General features: G+C 31.0%; 1 protein-coding gene across 1 annotated transcript; it reads right to left on the bottom strand.

The window, feature by feature from the left end:
• Positions 1 to 9,234: 9,234 nt before the first annotated feature.
• On the bottom strand, positions 9,235 to 10,905 carry LOC134686485 (uncharacterized). The gene has a single exon (XM_063546150.1). The coding sequence runs from the start codon at positions 10,903 to 10,905 to the stop codon at positions 9,235 to 9,237; it is 1,671 nt and encodes a 556-aa protein (XP_063402220.1).
• Between the last annotated feature and the right edge of the window lie 14,307 nt (positions 10,906 to 25,212).

The following is a 25,212-nucleotide window of genomic DNA, read 5'->3' as shown; positions in this document are numbered from 1 at the left end:
GAATTGGGGATATATAGTAATGAATAAAACATTTCAATTCCTCTAAAATCATAAAAATATAAATTGGTGTTCTATTGAACTGCCTCACCGAAGTCTTTATACAGAACAAATTTCTTTAAGGTTTCAAGAATGAAGATCAAAATTTTATTTATCGCTTTGTATACAGTTTCTTGTGGACTTGATATCATAGAAACAGGGGCATTAAACATTGATACATGAGGGTCACGATTGGGCTTTCAGATTAGAAAATAAAGGGATTTAAAGGGCAGAAATAAGGGCTCAAAATTGAAAGAGTAGAAAAAATTAGACCACAAAAATAAAGAATATATATAGGAAACAAATGGTGCTAGAAAATAAAAAAAATAGAGAATAATGAACCCAAAAAAAGAAGAACTTTTATTATAGAGAATAACGAAGGATCCCCTTCCACACCCTCATTCATGATGTAAACAAACCTAATACATTAACCTTATTCCCATATTAAGAAAAAGAAATGAAATATTGAATAGGTAAAGCCAAATATAGACCTTGGCAGTCTAATCAGATCCTGTATAGCTTTCCAATAAAAGAAACAAATTGATTATGGGTTATTTGTGTTTGTTTTTGTGATAGGTTTAAGGACAGACCCAGGACAGCTGACTGTATAACCTATCTGATAAGACAACTATAAGTACATGTATACAAATCATGATATATTTATATTTAAATCTTATCATTAGGAAAATGTTGGTAATAGACAAGATAAAAAAATAAAATTGTTTCACACTTTAAAATTTTTCTGAATTGTCACTTGATATCAATGTAGAGTTGTGAGTTTCGTTGGACGAGGTATAAAAAATAATGATTGTGTCACAATTTAAATTAAAATTATTATAATTTCATGTATTATATCTTTCTGTTAAAATTCTAAAAAGATTTTTTTATGAAATTGAAAATTAACTTGGGATTCTATATAAATAGAGTTGTGAAATTGACCTTCTTAATGATAATGAACACATGCCCTATTGGCAATGGCAACTTTCTACAAGTCCTATCCTTTTTCTTATTTATGGGTTATGTTACATCTATTTACAAATTATTGCCTTCAAATCTCTCTTTATTGTACAATATTAGGTACTGATTTTCTACCAAATTGATAAGAAATGTCAAATTATCAAATTGAAACACACCTGTATATAAAGAACTTTTAGAGTCACAAACGACATTTACAGAAATTCATTACAAGTATTTAATCTGAAATTTTCTTGTACTTTCACTTTTGTTTTCTATCTATATATAGTACATGTATTTCCTGGATATCATATGATTGTGCAATATAAATTTCAAATCAACACAATTAATAATTAAATATTTTCCAGAAAAAAAGGGATGATTACCTTTCATACAGTTTGAAGGACCATACCATCAGTTAAAACAATAAAGTAGAAATGTCAAACCCATGTTGGATTTTACCAAAACTTGTCCAATTCACATTTGTTATAATGTTATGAAAACTTATGAATTTTTTTTGAGGATTTGAACATTTTCTGTCTTAAAAAAATATAGAGATATTAACCTGCATCCATTTTTACAGGCTTTCAAAGAATACCACTAAGCATTTCCTTGCAGATCCATTAGGTCAGCAACAATTTGTTACAATTTAAAAAAAATAAAATCATTTTGATATTTTTCGGGGTGGGGGTATTTCAGGTCTTATGAGTATTTTTTAAGTCTTTTTTGCTTTCCACTTCAATTTATTGTTTTTAATTTATTTTTAAAACAACCTCATGAAATATAATACCAATAAATAATTTCTTCGCCTGATCAATGAAACATTTTTTTCTAGACAAGTAACATATGTTTTGTACTAATATCTACAATATATATATGTCAGTGTATCAAATAAAATAATTCAATAAAGATAATTATATACATATTTGTCGAGGAAAAAACAATATTGCATGTTAATCTGATGAATTATTAATAAAATATGAATATTGATTTTTTATATCTTATTTCAAACCAGTCCCAGGGTATACATGTACACAATAAAATCTATGCTGTACTTAACACTTGGTATATTTCTGTATTAACCTTTATGAGTTTGTTGCTTGCTATATTTTGAATTTCATTTTTTTTTAATATTGATATGTCAATTAAATTTATCCTGTGACACCCATAGTGTTACTGTGGTAGATGTACAGTGTATTTAATATTTTATTTAGTACATGTGTACCTTTACTTTGTTTTCACTTAGGTTGAAATACAAATTTATATGATTGATATAGATAAAAGTGAGGATAGGAGTAGGGCCCAATGTGTCAAAGATCTAGAGACAGCAACCTGACCAAAGAGCAGAAAACAACCCTAGCTAAATTCCCACACATGGAAGCGGGCTTTAGCTGGCCCCAACAGAACAATGTGTAATAGTTTAGTGAAAATGGTCATCACAATAAACTTCAATGCATATATGTAACACTCAGAAACGTGTCCTTCCCCCCAAACGTGTCCGATTTCCCCAAACGTGTCCACATTGACGTCACTGAACTGCAAAACATGTCTAGTTAAAAACATCGCCAAATCGTGTGTTTTGTATAAACGCCCAAAAGTGTCCATTTCTCAACAAACCTCCAAACGTGTCCAATCCAAAAAACGTGTCCATGTCAAGCTTTATTTGGTTATTGCTATTCCATTAACGTATACTAATTTTACAATTTCATTAAAAATATAGATAAGGTACTTTTTTCAAAACCGGCCGAAAAAAACGGGTAAAAGTGGGGGCGTCCTTTCGGCTAAGTCGTATGTAAAGTGTAAGCAAACATGTTAAGTAACGTTAAACTGTACAGTAAACGGATGAAAGTGTCCCTTTCTTTGCACATTAAAATTTGTGTATTCTCTCTAAATATTGTAAAACACCGGCAACTGGACGATCAACAGTCTATATTTCTCTCTGTCTTTAGTAATGCTGGAAACCTAAAATCTATAAAAAAAAAAAAAACGGGTAACCAGTTTATGATTTGATGAGTTTTTGAAATACACACACATTCAGATGGAGAACTATTAACAAAAGTTAAAAAAAAAAAATGATGCTGCTTAACGCCCGCCAGGCAATATTCGGATTAATATAAAAAACATCATCCGAGTTTATAAGTACAAAATAATTTACAAAGTCACCGATTAGTTCAGCTCTATAATTATGTGCAGGTTCGCTCTCAATGAGTTTGAAATACTTGCAACTGAACAATAAGCAATTTCAATCAAAAATTAATTAACAATTACAGATTAGGTTTTGAATTATGATATTCATTAAAAACCTACATTAAATGAACTAATAAAAGCTAATAAATGAAAACTTTGTCACCTGTGTCCCCATCATAAAATTGCCGTAAACGTTACCTTCGATTTTATTTAGGAGATGCATGTATTAACGCTAAAAGACACGAGACGTTCTGGCGTTAAATATTGGACACATTTTGGCGAATAACATTTATCGGACACGTTTGGGGGTTATGAACTTGGACACGTTTAGGGAATATTGTACATTTCAGACACGTTTAGGGAGAAAAGACACGTTTGGGGGAATCGGACACGTTTGGGGGGAAGGACACGTTTGGGAGTGTTACATATATACTGGGTAAATGAGCCAAATAAAAAAAATCATGTAAGACTTACAAAGGCCAGAGTTCTCCGAATTCAGACATAAAAATGAGGAGGAGTTAAACATGTTAAGATCTATTATTCATAATTTGTTCCTATTTACGGTAACAAGATGAACCTCTTATAAAAAACAATCTATATGTCTAAATATTTTAGATGATAAAATAATCAAAGATATATATACTAAACTACTGAATAGTTAACCTTGTAGGTTAAATCTAGTTCATTGACATACAGGTAAATTTCATCACAGATAAATATAAGTTATGGACTCTTGAAAATTTTCAGAAACGCTCCATAGGATAATAATATAACTTTCAATTTGATTTATCAGTGCTCCTTCAGTGCATACATGTATTAGATGTTACTTGAGTTATCTAACCAAGGTCAGTACAAAAACAGTTAGTGATGTCATTGTTGACACTTCTAAGATAAGTGACAAGTTATCAGAATAAATGTGAAATACCTATTATGGCTAATCTTCTTTTGTTATGCAATTTTTTATATAATGTGTTTTTTTATACCACAGAAACTTTGCAATTTTATAAAAAAATAAGGAGATGTGGTTGGACTGTAAATCAGACGAGTTTTAAACCCACCAATGACTAAAGGACAGAGACGTGAACAGCCACAGGTCACTGTTCAGCCTTTAACCATGATCAAAACCTTTACTATGGAGTTGGCTATAAAAAGTTCAAGGACAACAAAATGTGAAACAATTTAAAAGAGACAAACTATAGCCCACACATTATAAATACTTTGCTGTTTTTTTTTTGTTTTTTTTTAAATAAGTATATAATAGCTCAGATAAGCACCTAATATTCATCATTCTTCTTTTTTTTTTTTTTGGGGGGGGGGGGGGGATATTTTCAAATACTTTGTTCCCATTCTAAATTATTTGAAGAAACAATAATTGGTATAAGTGAAAGTAGTAGGTTGTTGCCAATTGAAAATAATGTATTGGGGATAAATTCTAAAATAAATTTGAAAATAAATCTTATCTATTTAAAAAAAAAATTCAAAATATTTTTTTTTCCTTTTACATTTTATTATTAAACTTGAAGAAAAAAATGTGTACCACATAAAAAAAAACATGCTAGTCAGTGCCTTGCATAATGCAATTGATAGGATGGATCTTGTAAGTATAATTGTTCGACCACAACACTTTACAGGGTTTAGATTGTTTCATCACTGATATAATATAATACTTGTATAGTAGACTTTTGTCCTAGAATATATCCTGTTATCTGAGACTAACACAGAGTAGTTTTCAGACACAAGTATTGATTATGTCATTAAGAATGGCGAACAAGCATTTTATCATGTCCAACAATAAAATCAACAGATGGTTACAGTACAAGTTTTAGTTCCATAATTTGTTGGGCGATATTTTTATGTTTCTGAATCTATATTATATCACTAAAAAGTTTTTTGGGAAATTAATTTGACACAACTGGATTTTTAAACGCAGTTTGAAAAGGAATTTATATATTATTGTCAGGCGACGATTTACATGCAGAAAAAAAATGTTTCATAAAGGCCATAGTTTACCAGGTCAAGATCTATTCCGTATAAACATATTTTATTTACTCACAGTAAAATGGATTGGACACAAGTAAACCATACTTATGAAGTCCGCTTCGTGTTGCTTAACCTTTTATGTTCTGTGAAGTATTTTTCAGACTTATGAATGTCTTTTCTGGGGAAGTATGATAATGTCAGAGCCTTCAACAATGAGAAGAACACATACCATTATAGCTAGCTATAAAAGGACCCAATGGCAACGTGAAAAATTTTGAAACAAGAAAACTAATGGCCTAATTTATAACAAAACAATTTATAACAAAACAATTTATAACAAAACAATTTATAAAATACAGGTTCGTTTAGTTATCTTCTCCCCATTTTTCAGTATACTTTATAAAACTGGAGTATACAAATGGAGTAACTTGGTACAGTGGAAGTTATTTGTTACAAATATGTATATTTTGTCATCAAAATCCCATTTACAAAATTCTGAACTTGCCACTGGTGAGCAAACATGATATGCTATTACGTAAGTTGGGATATCATAAGGCGACCTTGTCTTCATGATACAAATTTTGTCTTTGAACTGGGGGAAGTAAACATACTACAGTTGGATACAACTACCGATTTAACAATGCTGTGTTACTTAGCTTAGTATTGCTACAGGAGGCCTAAATCTAAGTCAAATTTGTCTGTCGTTATTTGGTAAATTGTTAGTACTGGTCGGTAAGCTATTTTAAAAGGGTGATTGTTCAATTTGAATTTTTTAATTATGTTGATTTGACAAAAATCAGTTGTGATTTAGTTTTAAAATGAAATGAAAAATCATTTTGTGTGAACAAAACGCTATTCAATTTACTTCAGGAACATGATACTCCGAGGAAAAATCAAACCATGTAGATATAATGTCTTTATGAAAATAATTTGTTTTCTGCTTAATTTATATGAAATAAATAGGTAGAAAAGACAATTATTGATAGCAATAGACTTGTTACCTCATAATGTGCAGCAACTAAAAAACAGCGTCTAATATCTCTCAAGGGCAGACAACTCCACTGCCAGACTGCCTTGATATTAATTCACATCAATACCTCATCAGACCTAAAATTACATAATTATATACATATATATACATTTGTAATGAATTTCACAGCAGCAAGTAATCTAATTGATGCATTATGCTTTCAATATTATGGTATATGATATTTTTGATATTTTATTCTTCAAGGTCGTAATGATTTGAAAACTGGAAAGCCAAATGAAAGATCTTTTTATTAATAATTTTCATTTATGTTCTTGTTTAAATCATTTCAATTAGAATTTGTCCCCTTTTTCATCTGTAAAAGAATTAATTTAAAATGAATTGATAAAAGTACAAACTTGCTTATCAAAGAAAAACTCATTTTTGGAAAGGTGTTCCCTAAAAAGGATTTTCAAAATTTAGATTTCAATTTATTATTATAATGTCCAGCAATGATTCCTGTATATAAAAAAAGTAAGATGTGGTATGGTTGCAAATGAGACAACTATCCACAAAAGACCAGAATGACACAAACATTAACAACTATAGGTCACCTTACGGCCTTCAATATCTTTCAGAAGTTTTAATTATACACTGATATAATTTTTCCACGTCTCAACCACCTGTTTTTTCTTCAAAAATATGAGTCTGAATTCAATCATAAAATAATCTTAATACGTTTATTCTCTTTGAAAAACTGCAGATACAAATTGATTTGATTGAGGCAAACTAAATTTGGAGAATGGAAACCAATTTTGGTATGTATGGATAAAGGTACAGACAGAATGTACAAGGGTTACACTTTATAAGACTAATTGGTTGTACTAACATTGACCTTGATCACACTTACCTAGCCTATGGTTATACTTATGTTGACAGTGGTTACAAACTTATATTTATACTATGGTTACATTGTGAATCCTTCACTGGCCATAGTGAAATTTTTTTTTCAAGGTTTCCAAGTTTCTCTGAATCTAACCCAGGCAAAACATGCTTGTATATATATACTCTAACTTATTTGTTTATTTTGTGTTAAAAAAAGATTTATAACCTGCTTTGCTGATCATGATTAATCTTATGCTAAAAGTCTTTACAACAAAGGTTTTACTAAAATCATCACAGGTATAAGAGTAACTGAACATTATCAGTGATTCATGCATGTAAATGGGGTCAAGGTCAGATTCCTACAAGACAGGCTTATTAACCTTACAATCATTCCGTGTACCAAATATAGTTGACCCATTACCATGATTACTGGAGGTATATTATATATGAAACAGACTTAACCAAGAAGAACAAAAATAGACATCATTGAGATGGGAGCAATCTTTTAAGTAGGCACTGGACGACCTGTAATGGGGTTGTCAACTGAAACCAAATATTTTAACCTTCATCTTTGACCTAGGAAGACGGACAGACTGATCACAATATACATGTAACTAACCACCACCAGACAGGGCCCTAATAACAAGAAAAAAAAGAAAATGCGACCTTCAATGGAAAAACTGACAATCCTAGAGTTAATTTAAAGATTGAAGTAAAGCACACTGAGCTGGATTTTTAACATGCTAGTTCACAAGATTAATAGTCTGCAGGTAGACATATCACCTACCTAGAAACTTGATTCTGACTCTGAGAACAGTCTTTGTTCTTACTCGTAGTGTGCCTTGTGTTTAGGAGGGAAGCAGAAAATACCAATTTTAAAGTCATTAATTTGACCCTGTCCTGGGTTCACCGTAATTCCTAGAAGAGTTCAAGAAAGTTCAAGAAAGTTCAAGAACTTGAAATCTGTTCTAGAACATTTTTCGCAGGGGGAACTTACAACCCCATATTTACAGAGAAAACGCTACCAGTAAGTGACCACCGAGGCTGTGTACCAATGAATCATTAAAATGAGGTCAAGGTCAGAGGATACCTATCAGACAAACATGTACCCAGTACATCTTTAAATAATCATTCCGTACATTAAACACACTACATTTGTTTGCACCTGTATTAATTAAGTCAGGAACATGATGTTCAGTGGTTTTTGTTTGTTGATGTGATTTTTCTCATTCTTCTTTTTCATGTAGATAAGACTGTTGGTTTTCCTTTTTAAATGGTTTTACACTAGCCATTTTTGAGTGATTTTTGGACCATTTATAGCCTGCCTTAAAGTTTAAACCAAGGCTCTGGATTGAAGACCGTATTTTTGACCTATAATGGTTTACTTTTATAAATTGTGACTTGGATTGTGAGTTGTCTCATTCGCACTTTCACTACATCTTTTTATTTCTATCAAATATAATTAACATATTGCGTATCATAAGTATTGGCATCTGATAAACAAACCAAAACACAAAAAACGTTACATTAACTAATGAACCATGAACACAAGGTCAAGGTTAGACAAAACCTGCCAGACAGATCATGAAATGTACATGTATGTATTTTGCTTACATTCTTCAAAGTATATATGGGAAAAGGTTATCTAATCATGTAACTTTAACCTTCATCAATATTTTATGAACATTATGAAATAAGGTCAAGGTTAGATCTGACAGATATATAGACCTTGCAAGGATCTCATATACCAAATATTATTTGTCCATTGTTAAAAGTCATAAAGTGACCTGATAATTTTACATCTTTTAAGTTTTTTCAATATGGCTATCACCATGATCACAGAAATCAAGATTTAAATTAAAATATGTATTTTTTGCAATGCTATTGGTTTCTCTGATCCTTTCCATTTCAATTGCATTAATATGCCAAGACTCCAGGTATTATACAAAACTTTTAAATGGTTTATCACTGGCAATCATATAGTTTAATTAATTAATAAGCAGCTAAGTTTAACTTTTTTGGTGAGGTGAATTTGTGTAATTGTGTTGATATGTAATCAACATTTACCTCTCTGATCACATCTCAAAAATACTAAAAGTCAATAATAAAAAGTATAATTTATTAAAAGGACAGAAACAACTACTCTGATGGACAATGTTTTTGGAATAGCATGATCAAAAGTCTCTTTTTTTCTCAAATAAACAGAAATGTTTCTAACACATGTATCATGAAATTTTCACTTCATATATTTGGGCTTTATTGCCTTCAGCTGCTGCACATCCTATGAAAGTATGTCTAGAGTCAGCAACACAAAAAGCTGATGGGATAAATACTACAAATTTGCTAATATCACACCATCTAATTAAATTTCCAGAAGAATTAAAAAAATATAAAATAGAAGAAGCTAAGTTTGAAACTACAATATTGTCAGAATCTGTAGTGAATGCACGGTATGGTTCAAAAGGTTTTTTGTCTGTGTTAACTTCTGGATGGCCACTGAAGGTATTTAGAACATCTCCATTCCTATTCAGTATAACCACTCTGCCTACAAGGGCTATATCATCCTCAGATAATCTGTCCAATACACAGATATTACCATTCTTTGTTATGGTTATATTCCTAATATGTGTAAATATGGGATTTCCATGTCTGTCAAATTCGTATATATTTTCCTGTTTCCCGTTTCTATCCAAAACAACCACAACCCGTCTTCCATTGGCTGGGTAAACTAAATCCCCACTATAAGCACCAACAGTGACTTTTCCATCTGGGTTTACATGAACAGCTGATATTCTTAGTCCTTGTTTAACATCATAAATGGAATCAGTCACCTCACCAGTTTGACCACTTATCTGCTTCAGTAAAGATCCTCCTGGTATAAAAAGGAGATCTTTAGATTGAGTACATGCCATACCAAGGACTTCAACCTCTATTTGATAAATTACCTTCAATTTGCTTCCTTCTATTTTAACTTTCTGTAGTACGTTTTTGTCCTTTATCCACAATGTACCTTCAAAACCAGCTGCTATATGACGTATGCTGGAGATTTTAGAGCAAAATTCTTTTATAATTTTGATTTCACCCTTTATTGAAACATTTTGTAATGAACCAATGTTATAAGCATTTATCTCTCCAGGTAGAAATATTGGAATAGAATCAAACTTGGTGCCAGGTAGTGTGATGATTTCCTCCATTGATTGAACTAACCCCAAACCATCCACAAAGACTCTCTTGCCATCATTTGATTGGATGATATCTTCAACCTCTGAGTTTTGGGATTCCAAACTTCCAATCAGAAGTGTCACTTCATTTTCTTCTTTTTTGGTAGTTTGATGAAGAGCTTCCCATCTTTTCATTACTTCAAATTTTAATTTCTCTATGTGTTTATCAACTTCTTTCTTTAGTTCATTTTTCTGAGTTTCTATTTTCTTCATGACATTTTCCAATCTTGAATGTTCACTGCTTTCAATATCTTTGACTTCTGCTTTTCTTTTCTTCAGCTCATCTATTTTAGTTTTTATATTCTTTTGTCCTGACTTCAATTTGTTGGTATGGATTTCATATCCCTCTTTGATGGCTACCAAACCATGGCCATTATGGGTTTCAGAGATACAAAGGGGACATACTAAACAGTCACAGGATTTGCAAAACATAAAGCATGTCTGTTTTAAATGATTTTGACAACTTATACTGGAAAAATCTACTTCTTCTGCATGGAGACCCACTTCCTGGATAGATACAACTTTGTGATCCTTGGCAAATTTGAATTTCACATGAATTTTCTCTTTACATTTTTCACACATGAGCATGTCACAATTTAGGCACTTCCATTCTATTTTAGTGTTCTCCTCACAAAGACTACAAGAAACTGAAACCTGTCCCCCTCCACATGCCATAACGTATTATAAAACTTCCAATATGTCTGCCAGATATTTTACTTCCTTCATTTGAACTTACAACTGATATCTGAACCTAAATATAGTTTGTTATTTATCATGTGACATACACAATTAACTATACACTCTTAACTATCAGAAATAAGAATTCTTTTATAACAGTGTAATTATCATAGATAAGATACACGTATTGTATAAAGATCAATTTAAATGTTTATAAGCACCTTGATTTGTTTTAATAAAATGTTTAAACAAGATCCTCTAATGATGATAGTCAAAGGCAGATTAAGGGTGGGAGGGGCAGGCCCCTCCCCCTTTTTGAGAAAAAAATGGTTGCTTATATAGGAAATCACTAAAGCCTGACTGGAGTGGGCCCCCACTAATGAAAATTTCTGGATCTGTCACTGATAGTGGCTAATTAAGGTTGATGAGAAGAATAAGTCAGTCATCAGAGCAATCTCAGTCTCAATATCAATGCAGATGTTGTATCCAAAAAATATAGGAAAGTATATGCCATAATGCACTCAAACCAAAGAATTATGTGGTCATATGCAACTAAACTTCATTGTACATGTGAAGCCTTCATTAATGAGCCAAACACTAAATGCTACATTTTGAAACAATCACTAATTCCCAAGCACCTGTCACTATTAAAAGATCAGGTAAATATTTGTACATAATCTATTTATTCATATCAACTTTGATCTTTTGAGTTAATTATATTTAAAAAGGTAGAGGCTTTCAAGAACCTGTATTGTAAAATGGAATCTTTGACTAATTGTAGTCAACTCCATATTATAAAACCTCTACATATTTTTTTTATAATCTCTTATGTCTAATGTGGCCAAATTATTTGTATATAATGCTAACAAATGAAATACAAACATTTTCATTCTAATGATAAAGAAAACTTACATATACAAATTCAACTTAAATATTTTCTCTTTATCAAATTCATTGATTTTCATGTCGTTGATCAATAAAAGTTAAAAGTCATGACCTACAACTAGTATTTTGATTTTAAGTATTGTCAATTTTGATCTACTTTTTTTCCAACTGAATAAACTTAAATTTTACATTATGTATTTGTAAATTTATCATAAAATGTAATATGATTGAAAAATTATTCACATATGATAGAGCAATGCACAGGGGCTTTTGAAAAAGTCAACTCTGTTGGTTAAACTTGATTATAAATCTGTTCTTATCTATATAATAATGACATAAACATCAGTTTTTATATATTTAACAATGTATTATGTACATCTACTCTTGTCTTCTTATCTTTAATAATGAAATTAACAAATAAAGAAAGTTAAATCTTCATATTTTAAATTTAAACCAAATATTCGACTTACATTTATTAAAGTAACTTAGTAAATTTGTTTGCATCTAAATCTTATTTTTCTTTGTATGAAATACAATTGCCTACTCAAATAAATCAGTTCTACTAATAGATTAAATCTGAAATTTCAGATTTGAATTTTAAGTACTTTTGTTTGTTTTCTCATGCAATTTTATAACAAGATCACAATAAATTGAAAGTGTAACTTCAAAAAAACTCTTTACCAATCTTCCTATTGGCTGTTTTATATGTTTCAAAAGAGTGAAAAGGTGTGATATAAAAAAGAAGATGTGGTATTATTGCCAATGGGACAACTTTCCACAAAAGACCAAAATGACACAAACATTAACAACTATAGGTCACCGTACAGCCTTCACCAATGAGCAAAGCCCATACCGCATAGTCAGCTATAAAAGGCCCGATAAGACAATGTAAAACAATTCAAACGAGTAAACTAACAACCTTATTTATGTAAAAAAATAAATGAAAAACAAATATGTAACACATAAACAAACGACAACTACTAAACTACAGGCTCCTGACTTGGGACAGGCACATACATACATAATGTGGCGGGGTTAACATGTGAGCATAGATCTTTCCAAATCTACATCAAATGTAATACTTTAATGAAATTGAATCAAAGGGAAATTACTTTATTTAAAGTCATTCTATCTTGACTGGACCACAAACCTGGCCTTGAAATCATAAAACTTTGCTCAGTGCTTGGAGCACAAAAATCATGCTCCAAACATGAAATCCAGCATTTTGATTGGTTGATTCCCAAGTCTGAGTGCAAAAATCGTGCTCCAAAGTTTTATGACCGCAAACTATTATTTAATACTAATATATTTGCCAAAAACAAAGAATAGAGTAAATTGGATTAAAAAGATGAAATAAAGAGACTAAAGGGGTGCTAAAATAGAAAGAACGAGAGAATAATGGACAAAATTTAAACATGGAGATCATTAAAATGGCTTAACATGTTGTCTGCTCTATGGTCGGGTGGTTGTCGCTTTGACATATTCACCATTTCCTTTCTCAATTTTAAGAATACATAATTCAGTTAACCTAATATACATTATATTAGCAATTTAACATTAAACCTATTTCAACTGAAAATGTTCTGTCAACAAAAAGAAGATACTAAAACGACAAACAAAAGCCATAAAAAAGGCAGACTATATCATAACTTAAAGGAGAAATATGAATTAATATACAAAGAGTTTCACAGAAAATCAAAGACTTTGAAAATTGACCTCTTACCCAGGTGCATATCTTTATAATTGGGAGCCAATTAGGAAACAAGTACAATATAGCCATCGGCTTTTACATCACTAAATGAATAACAAGGTCAAACAGAGATTCCGACCTTGACACAGAATAGTTCAATGTTTTGATCTCAACATAGAAAAACATGAGTTTTAAATAGAAAGGATACAAATATAACAGCTTTATTGTGCCTAGATACTTTTTAATTATTTATAGCATCCATATTTAGATAGCAAACTTATGCAAAGCTAATGTTTTCATTCTTGTATGAAAAAACCTTGACTAATCATACTAAGCCCAATTCTTTACTGTAATTTCAAAATAAAAATTTACAGTAGAAGCCTTCCTCTGTGTGTTGACCAATTTTCTTGCAAAAGGTTAATTGATCTTTAAAGTTACATAAACTTAGAATAAAAATGTTGGCAAATGCAATCAGAATTTATATGTATTGTCATTGAATGCCCTTGATTGTTTGTATATTCTGGAACAGTTCTAAAAAAATGGATTTTAATCAAAATGTATGTGTTAGAGTACAAATTTTTTTTACTTCCACACAAAGTATGAAAAGGTACTTGACCTTGTACTGACATAACATGAAATAATAAGATGGTTCAAATGAGACAGTTAAGTTATATTCCTCAGACTAAATGATAAAATTAAAATTGAGAATGGAAATGGGAAATGTGTCAAAGAGACAACAACCGGACCATAGAAGAAACAACAGCAGAAGGTCACCAACAGGTCTTCAATGTAGCGAGAAATAATTCCTGCACCCGGAGGTGTCCTTCAGCTGGCCCCTATACAAATATATGCTCTCTCCGTGTTGAAGGCCGTACTTTAACCTATAATGGTTTAATTTTTAAATTGTTATTTGGATGGAGAGTTGTCTCATTGGCACTCACACCACATCTTCCTATATCAGACTAAATGATGTAGATATTAGCAATATTATGTCACCATACAACCTTCAACCATGAGCAAAATCCACACAGTAATTAAGCTTTAAAAGCTCAGGTATAAGATAAATAAGTACATATATTTTGGTACACATCTTTTCATAGTATGCCATATTATAATCATTATATTATTGATAATTCTTTCTTAAAATGTACCTTTTAAAATAACTTGATATCTTTACTGATGATGCACTAACAAGGAGTGTACCATTGTAAAAGTCCTTGTAAATGTTAAATGAGGGCCACCATGAGGGAAGACAAGTAATTGTAGCCTGAGCTACCCACTTTTAGTAAAGAATTTGTTAATAATGTCAATATTATCAGTATTTTTATCATTTTTATGAATGACACCAAAGTTTCATCATCATTGAGCACAAATATTGACTATATTTTGTCATTTATAAAAATGTATCTTTAAAACTAAAAGTGGCTTTTTGATGTCTTTAAAAGCCATCAAATTTTGAATTAAAAAAAGTTTATTTTAAATAAAATTATTCAGTAATAATTTAACTAATCAATTGATGAAAGTCATATTGTTTAATCAGTATTACAAATCTGTCAATGTATCAACTTAATGCTTAAATTTGTATGATTTCAAAGAGGTTTTTTTCTAAATTTTAAAATAATCGTTCATTTAAGTTATAGAACAAAACTAATTCCATAATGAAAGACGGGTCACCATCAAAGAAGACTTTTTTTTTTAATGTTTAAATAATCCTGCATTCAAGTTATATAAAAACATAATGAAAGACAATCATCAAAGAATAATTACATAAAAGAACTTTTTGTTATTTGCACTTGACAACAGCTGTTTTCACAAGCAGCACGTTTAAAAAAAATGTGTTAGCTAAAGGAAATTTTATATAATTAGAAATCGTTAAAATTATAAACCGATATTATTTCACACTGCTTCATAACAAACTCTAAATGGTTCATGAATTTAATTTGACCAATAGGCATTTTCTTATTTATTTTATGACAATTTCACAACAATTTCTTGCATGCTTCTTTTAATAACAGAGTTGAATTTTATCGAAATTGCATTTTCTTACAAACAATTTGTAAACTTATCTGATGCTCCTAATCAGAAGTTGTGACAGAAATATTTCAAACAGCTTCTTAAAAATCATTCTTCTTTTGAATTATCAAATTACATAATATAACAAAGACAGCTATTACAAAACTATAATCATTGAATTATTCACTATTTTCATACATGTACGTACCACTAAAATCAATTTTTGTTTCATATAGGGTAAATATTGACTCTCTGTAACTAGAACAGTGACTGACCCTAAATATTTTCTATAAAATATTTGGAGCACAATCGTATTATTGACTCTGTTCTGTTTGTAGAAATAAATGAACAAGGTCACTTTTTAGTAACCTGTATTTTTCCTAGCTTTTTAAGTCATTTGAACTCTAGCGAAAAGTTGTACAGTCTCATAGTCTATCATACTGCACATCTCCTTATTTTATACATTGTAGTATAAATTTATACATTATTTGTTTCTTTATTTGTGGATGTTAATTTCCATCTTTAGCTTCGTGATGCTCTGACCTTAAAAACAGAAGTCATACTTCAGTCTCATACTCATAACCCGCCTGTCAGATGGTGTGATAACTATTTCTTTTAGTCCAATTGTTCTATACTCATGAAAAAACTTGTAGCAAAACTAAGAAATTATGAAATTACTGTATTCATAAGATGTGGTGTGTTATTTGTGTTGTAAAGTATAACTTACCAATTAAACACAATAACTTTTACATAAGCAGGCGTAACATTTCAGACTTAAAAAAAGAAAATTATCATGGAAAAAACTAGTCAATTGATCGATCTTGTTTATAATGACACATTAACACCAAAAACCCCTCTATACACAAACCCATCCATTTTCTGGTGCCAAAGTTATATAGGGTTTGAATGATAAATGATCTAAAAAAAACAAACAAACCTAGTCATAATGTTTGAATTCACAGTTTTTTTCTTGTTGTTACGGTGATGAATGTGTATATATTGCATACTTAACAAGGTCAAGACATTAAGAATTAGCATAAAAAGTGTACATCTTGACACCACAGTGTTTTATTGCTGAAAAAAGGGGGAGGGATAAATTGTTAAAAATCATTGGGGTAAGGGGTGGTTTTTTTTAGAGGATAATATAATTGTTTCTAAAGCAATGACTAAGCAATAATAGCATGGATTTTTTTTTCTATTTCCACTTTCAAAGTTTGACAAGTATGTATGGGTTATTTTGAACTTCTACAATTTCAATTTATACTACACTACAGGTATTACAGAAACTGAACAAATCAATGACCAATTAAAATGAGGTCAATGTCAATTTAAAACCCTGCCAGACAGACATGTGTATATATATATATATCTTACAATAATTCTATCCATACACACAAATAGAGTACTCAGTCAACCTATTACTTATGGTATCTGAGAAACAGAAATCACAAAAACTGTACTTTATATCCAAAGAACATTCAGAGGAATAAGGTCAATGTCAAATGAATCCTGCCAGACAATTACATTCATTCCATACAAGAGCAAAATCCTGTATAAATAGAAGATCGGATGAAAATAAACAAACTTGACCTGATCTTACACTTTTTTGCAGCACATAAGAAAAACTAAGGAGAACACTATCATAAGACATAAGTTTTCCTGGTCAGTCATCTGTTATTTAATATGACCATCATGTTTTTATTAATAGGCACATAAATTGACCCATAAAAGCACGAACCTGATCCTTGAATATAAAGTATTGACAATGTCAAAGTATTATGAAAATATGAAAATAAAAACATGTCAAAAACAGAACAATTATGCCGTAAACTTTATAGAGGGCAAAAAGTATTTTGTTATAACAATTTATCATAATTCAACTTTATCATCTTTAAAGGTTTCTTGGTGAAACTTCACAGTCCCTGCCAAATTAGCTGAACTGAGGAACTGTTGTCATTAATTATACATTAAATAGGTGTCTACCAGGTGAAATTCAGAAGGTGTAAGAATTCATTAAAACTAAATTTGTGCCTAGTTGCTTATTTACCAGATTCCCTCCATTGCAAGTTAGCTGGATTATTGTCTAATTATTTTTTTCAGCATTTTAGATGGTCCTTTCATATAAACAATTTCTAATGAGAACTAATAAAATGATCAGCTTTTGCAACGTGTAACAGTTTTGGTTCATCAAACCAAATGTGCAAACTTGGAAAGAATTTTGGGGGGGAATTTTTCTGCTACAATTTCGAAAAGTAAAACTCAATTACAGTGCATATTTGTCAATTAGTTCCACCTTGCTCATGCTTTTTGTAAAGATATCAACAAAAATAATGCCAACCATGCTAAAATGTTGAAGACCAAACTTTGACAGATAAATTATAATGGTTTACTTTTACATATTATAACTTGGGTGGAGAGTTGTCTTATTGGAACTCATACCACATCTTCTTATATCTATCAGATGTGCATCATGAATTATTTCTTAAAGTTGGGACAAATTCATAGACCCATTAATAGCAATACATTTTTAAAGTAAATGTCATTAAAACAATATGTATATCAACAACTGTTACACTATTTAACATAACATATAAACCATATTGCACATTATCAAAGAAAATGTTTGTAGACTGACAACAGATTACTTATAATAATACTTTTATACTTTTATAAATATAGTACCTTAAAAAAAATCATAATGTACCTAAGCTTTGACATATATCATATACAACTTATATTCTATTTTAAACTCTGTTAGATATTTACTTCAAGGCTCTTACAATATGTTACTGGCATATTTAAATAGAATGTGATGAAACAGCAGTCCAACAACATAAATAACCAAGTCAGCAAAATAGGCCAACCTACAGTTTCAACAAGAAATAGGTGTTACACTGTGTTACAGGTTTATAGAATATAGAATCATCCATGATGGAATACACAACAAATACAGAGTAATAAGCAGTCACGGGGGGATCAAGCCATTTAAAAAAAAAAGGGGTGGGGTTCCAACTATATGTCCCCATTCAAATGCATTGATCGGCCAAAAAAAGGGGGGTTCCAACCCCCCTGGATCCGCCATTGATAAGCCATACAAGAAAAGAGAAAAATGGAAGAGGAAAAGGGGGGGGGGGGGCAAATTTTCTAATTTCACAACACAAATAAGCAAGTCAACACGAGACCAAACTACAGTGACAATAATAGACAGGTGTTGTTTATTCATTATGAAGGTCTATGTTAACAGAAAAAAGTGGTGAAAAGGGGGGGATCTTCTTTCAAGATTTAAATAACTTTTCTAGTTGGCAAATTTAATGTATCATATACCTGAACATAAATGAAATATTTGCCACTGGACATTAAGTAAGCATGAAAAATTTAACCTTTGAATATGAATATTATGCAAAAAATATTTTGCAACTTTATATATAATTTTATAATTTGCACTAATATTAGTGTAATTATTAACACTTCTTTATCCTTTCTTTTGTTCTCAGATATGTCTAGGGCAAAGTATTTAGTTTACACTTCTCCAACCATGTCATTGAAATTTTCTCTTTATAGAAGCCTAGTGAACAAATCTATTAAATTAATTGTATTCTATTATAGAACATATTGTACTGGATCAATATTGTATGCAAAATAAACTGTTTAATAATGTCAAACAATATGTTGTGTCATATAAAAACAGCCAGTTTTTAGTACAAAAAATTACATTACCACGATCATTAAGTGATTTGTATTGTAGGTTATTTGATAGTAATTATAATTTATTAGACAAATCAATTAGAAATTTAATCACTTAATTTGTTCATTGAAGTAGTGTAATTTGAGACGTTAATAGACCATTTAATTTAATTGGATTTTATATCTTATGGTTTCCAGATTGAAGAAAATTGAAATGAGATACAATACACGGACTCAAGGAAGAAATAAAGAGGCGCAAGATACCAAGTGTACTTTTAAATCTCACAAGATGAAGAAACAAGAATGTGTCCAAAGTACACGGATGCCCCACTTGCACTATCCTTTTCCATGTTCCATGAACCATGAAATTGGGTAACAATCTAATTTGGCATTAAAATTAGAAAGATCATACTATAGGGAACATATGTACTAGGTTTCAAGTTGATTGGACTTCAGCTTCATCAAAAACTACCTTGACCAAAAACTTAAACCTGAAACTCCCACTTTCATTTTCTATGTTTAGTGGACAGTGAAATTGGAGTCAAAAGTCTAATTTGGCTTTAAAACTAGAAAGTTCATATCATAAGCAACAAGTGTACTAAGTTTCAAGTTGATTGGACTTCAGCTTCATCAAAAACTACCTTGACCAAAAATGTTAACCTGAATGGATGGACGAACGAACGAACGGAGCCACAGACCAGAAAACATAATGCCCTCTAGTTTAGAAGGTGGGGCATAAAAATTATGACGACAAGACTGAATAATGAAATATTACAAAAAGCAATATAGAATATAACAAAGAAGATGTGGTTACGATTGCCAATGAGAATACTGTGCACACGAGACCAAAATGACACAGACATTAACAACTATAGGTCACCCTACGGCCTTCAACAATGAACAAAGCCCATACAGGCTATCTACAAAACACTCCATAGAAAACTAAATATAAAAAAGAAGAAGTGGTATGATTGCCAATGAGACAACTATCCACAAAAGACCAAAATGACACAGACATTAACAACTATAGTTAACTGTATGGCCTTCAACAATGAGCAAAGCCCATACTGCATAGTCAGCAATAAAAGGCCCTGATAAGACTAAGACTGTGCAAAATGAGTCCTGAGTCTAAAATAAATGTTACAGATATTGAATTTTAAAGATATGCCACTAACAAAAGATGTCCTAAATGACCAAACATAAAATGTTGACATGTGACATACAGATATGTCTTGGCTGTAAATAATTTGGATAATAATGCAAAAAGGCAATATTTTAACTAAGCAAAACTATTGAAGTTGATGGAGGCGTGAAACAATAATCCTGTCTTTAAAATTGAGAATAGAATGGGTCAAAGACAATAACCCAACCATAGAGCAGACAATCGCCAAAGGCCACCAATGAGTCTTCAATGCAGCGAGTTGAAGTTAAATGATTTATTATAAGTAATGTTATGACTGGTTAGCTTTAAACTAATCGACAAACTTCAGAACCAGTTTTAATCAGTTAAAAGCAGTTTTATAACCGATAATTTTTAAACTTTAAATGAGACCTATGCTGGATTTTTTTTTAAGAAATTGGTATTTTGCATAATTTTATTTCAAATTTCACACAAAAAAGTCATTAAAAAGTTATGCTCTAAAAGTTTGTTGTTGTTATGGTTTACTATTATATGTGAATAGAAATATTTGGTGTAAACAAAGATTTTATCTATGACAGATAAACTATTTGTTTACACCAATATTACTGTGTAATGACATATTGTGATTTTAGTATGTGATCTGTCTTTAAGTTGTCAGTATTTTGACAAAATACTTTCTCTGTGTAAAAGATAATGTGTGCTCTAGCATCTTTAAATTGCTATCAATCAATCAATTATGAATTCAAATAAGTAGAAACAAAAAAGTTGTCAATACTGGAATAAAATTGTTGATGTCCTATATTAAGGATAAATATCAGGCTTTGATCACATGGGCCTATTGTTTCAGATATATAAAAAGTACAGGTTCCAGCCCCGGTGCCGGGGAGGAAGTTACGAATCAAATCTACTCTAATATTGTTAGGTTGATTTTCTAGGCACTTTATATATATATATATATACATGTATATATATTATTTAACAATCAACAACAACAACAAAATAATTGATAAATTTATGCTAAATTTTTCATATCACTTCTTTTACAAAGTTCTTCAAGATGACAATCTCTCTTTTCCAAAGTTTTGGCCTTCTACTCTACTGCCTAAACAACATATGTGTCAGAAATAAAATGGATAGATTGCTTTAACTCTATCTTCAGAAATAAGAAAATACAGTCAATAGACAATAACATTTAGTCCAAGAAATAATTAAAATTCTTAATATGCAATCAAACAGACAACTTTATAGGATAAACAAAACAATTAGATACATTTAGCTTGATAGGGAAAACACAGCCTGCAAGCCATAGTTGGCCAAATGTAATTTTATACCAATCATTCAAATAATCTTATTGTTGATCAAATCAAAGTCTTACCAAAAAAACAGGATATGAACTGTATCTAAAACCATGTTCAGTGACCTATAGTTGTTAATCCAATTTGGTCTCTTGTGGACAGTTGTCTCATTGGCAATCATACCACATCTTCTTTTTTTATATTATACATACTGTGGATTTGTTAATTTTCGTGGAAAATTGGAAACCAATTTCTTGGATTGAAAAAAAAAGGGTTTTCTTCAAGTCTGCATTAAAAACCCTAAAACAATTTTTTTTTATCTAACCTTAAAATTAGGGATTTACCTGCACCTAGGAAATCCATGAAAAATTGGTACCCCATGAATAATTATGAAACTACAGTATATTCAGATGGGTAAAGGTATAGGCCAAGAAATAAGACAGCAATACAATTACACAAAGAACCAATAACAAAGTGGTCTATTGTTATTGAACCTTTGCTGACCTTTATATATTTTTGGATAATTTAATTTACCCAATAATTATTATTTTGTATATATCTATGATGAATGTTTACTCAATTTTAACTGCTGGATCCCAATTATTGTCACATTCACTAATTATTTTGTCAACATAACAACACTTTCAGAGTTTCTACAACTGTCATACAAGGTACAGGTCATGGCAAGCAATATATAAAACAGAGTTCTCGATAACTGGGGTTCCTAGGGATATGACCACCACATTTTGGGAAAGTACCAACTCAATTTTGATAATTTGCAATAGAAATGATAGTGAGGACCTGCATATTTTCTTCAAGGACCACCAGGCAAAAACAGATTTTGAGAACTCTGAAAATACCAGGAAAATTTAAAATGTTTGTACTCAGAATAAACCAATCAAAAGTCTTGTGTTTTGAGCAACAGTTTTGTATCATGAGTGCAGGGCAATGTTAAATTACCTTATGGCTAGGTCAAACCTATTGTTTTCTTAGGAAAAATGCATGAACCAAGTTCATATATGATACAGCTGTTTTCGAGTCTGTTTGGAGATATAGTTAATATAAAAAAATATATGTCAAGTTCAACCGCAGTCTTCCTGGCAGCCTGTTTTATTCTCGGGTAAAAATAATATTTCGGATATCCTGAGAAAACCACAACCTTGTAACTCTTATTTATACATCAAAAACTGTGTTATATTGTACTGTTTATAAGTACTTTATATATCATATATTAATATACGATGATGCACTAAAAAGGACCTGAGCAAGGACAATTGTCTAGACTTGTAGTTGTAATTACCAGTAACCCTAAATGAAGTACAGTTTTATTTAATTCTTCGTCTTAATTAGCTTCCCTGTTTCCCTTTTATTTGTATAGATTTATCATTTGTTAATGTCGAACACCAATGTCAGGACACATGGAAATATCAGTCATAGGCTGATCCAGCCCCCCCCCCCCCCCCCCCCCCCCCCAATTTTTCATGGGAAAAATTTGGTTGATTATATACGGCATCACTAAAGCATGACTGGAGCTGGCCCTCCCTTAGGTCTAGATCCGCCAATGATAGTGGCCAGCTACTATCAATGGAGGAAGCCATCTGTACCCAGACTGCCATAGACCACTATCCACTTTAACTGGCATTTTATAATCTTAGTTGACAAAAATCAGAGTCCAAAACACCTTGCTACAAGCTGAGTCCAAACTCACAATTTCAGTGTTGTAAGGTTACGGGTTACTAGCAATGAGTATTTCTTCAACTTCAACCCCATGAAGGCCTTTTCTTTGAAAAATATATCCTGGGCTATTACAACAAGAGGCTCTCAAGAGCCTGAATCGCTCACCTTAATTTTCTTGGTTAAATCTCTCATCAATGATTATTTTGGCTTTTCAATTTATTTAAATGTTCTTTGAATCGTCCTATTTTCTTCAAAAGCAAAAAAAAAATCATTTTCTCCTATATTCTATTTTAGCCATAGGAGCTATGTTTCTTGACATACAAGGAAATGAAATATAAAATTTATACTAGATACTCTGAAACTCATTTAGCCTAAGTTTGGTTGAAATTGATACAGCAGTTTCAAAAGAGAAGATTTCTTAAAGTAAGTCAACATGATGAACAAATTGTGAAAAAAGTCTTTAAAGGGCAATAACTCCTTAAGGGGTCAATTGACAATTTTGATCAAATTAACTTATTTGTAGATCTTACTTTGCTTAACATTTTTGGGGCATTCAGGGGCATTATACCTGAAAAACCAGTTACCCAATTTGGCTGAAAATTTCAGGACAGGTAGACCTTGACCTAATAAATACTTTAACATCTTGTCTTATTTGCTCTAAATGCTGGAGTTTTTGAGATATAAGCCAAAAACTGCATTTTACTCTGTGATCTATTTTTAGCCATGACGGCCATGTTTTTTGACGAAATAAAAAATAAAGCACAAACTTTATTTTATACACCCTACTGATCATTCAGTTGAAGTTTGGTTGAATTTAGTTGAGTAGTTTTAGAGGAGAAGATTTTTTAAAGTTAGCAAATATGATGAACAAATTGTGAAAAATTGTCATTAAAGGACAATAACCCCTTAAGGGGTCAATTGACAATTTTGGTCATATTAACTTATTTGTAGATCTTACTTTGCTGATCATTTTTGCTGTTTACAGTTTATCTTTATCTATAATAATATTCAAGATAATGACCAAAAACTGCAAAATTTCCTTAAAATTACCAAGTAAGTGGCAGCAACCCAACAATTGGTTGTTTGATTCATCTGAAAATTTCAGGGCTGATAGATATTGACCTAATGAACATATTTACCCCATGTCAGATTTGCTCTAAATGCTTTTGTTTTTGAGATATAAGCCAAAAACTGCATTTGACCCCTATGTTCTATTTTAAGTAACGGCCGCCATGTTTTTTGACAGATCAAAAATCAAAGCACACACTTTGTGCAGGATAATCTAAGGAACAATCATGTTAAGTTTCATTCAAATCCATTCAGTAGTTTCAGAGGAGAAGATGTTTGAAAAATTGTTAACGACGACAGACGACGACGACGACGACGACGTCAACGACGACGACGACGACGTCAACGACGACGGACGCCAAGAGATGAGAAAAGCTCACATGGCCTTTTAGGCCAGGTGAGCTAAAAAACAGTTTTTAGGAAGCCCATCTTGCAAAACCATTAGATATCATTTAAATTTTCAGTTTGAGAACGGAGGAAATTTTACAACTGCATAAATCAATACATATTTTACTACATCTCGAAAGATCTGGACTACAGACATCTCTTTAGTGATATCATTTACTTCAAAATATTGGTTTCACTCAAATTCTTATATACAATTTAACATTGAAAAGCTAGAATACTGTCAGAATGATCCAAAAAGATACCAGGAGTTACGAAAAATACTGGAGAGACCAAACCAACTATCAAACACTTGATTCCTCTGAGGAAACAGACAATAACAACATGAAGAACACATAGTCTAGGTAGTCAAACATGGAACAGACATAAAATGTTGAGGGGTTAGAACAAAATTGATTCAAACATGCATAAGCTTTGCTTTTTCCTGATGCAGGCTTTAACTTTTA

This window comes from Mytilus trossulus, chromosome 10 (genome assembly GCF_036588685.1).
Source record: "Mytilus trossulus isolate FHL-02 chromosome 10, PNRI_Mtr1.1.1.hap1, whole genome shotgun sequence".
Classification (NCBI taxonomy): Eukaryota; Metazoa; Mollusca; class Bivalvia; order Mytilida; family Mytilidae; genus Mytilus; species Mytilus trossulus.
The sequence above is the reverse complement of the archived record's forward strand: the minus strand, read 5'-3'. Positions and strand labels throughout refer to the sequence as shown.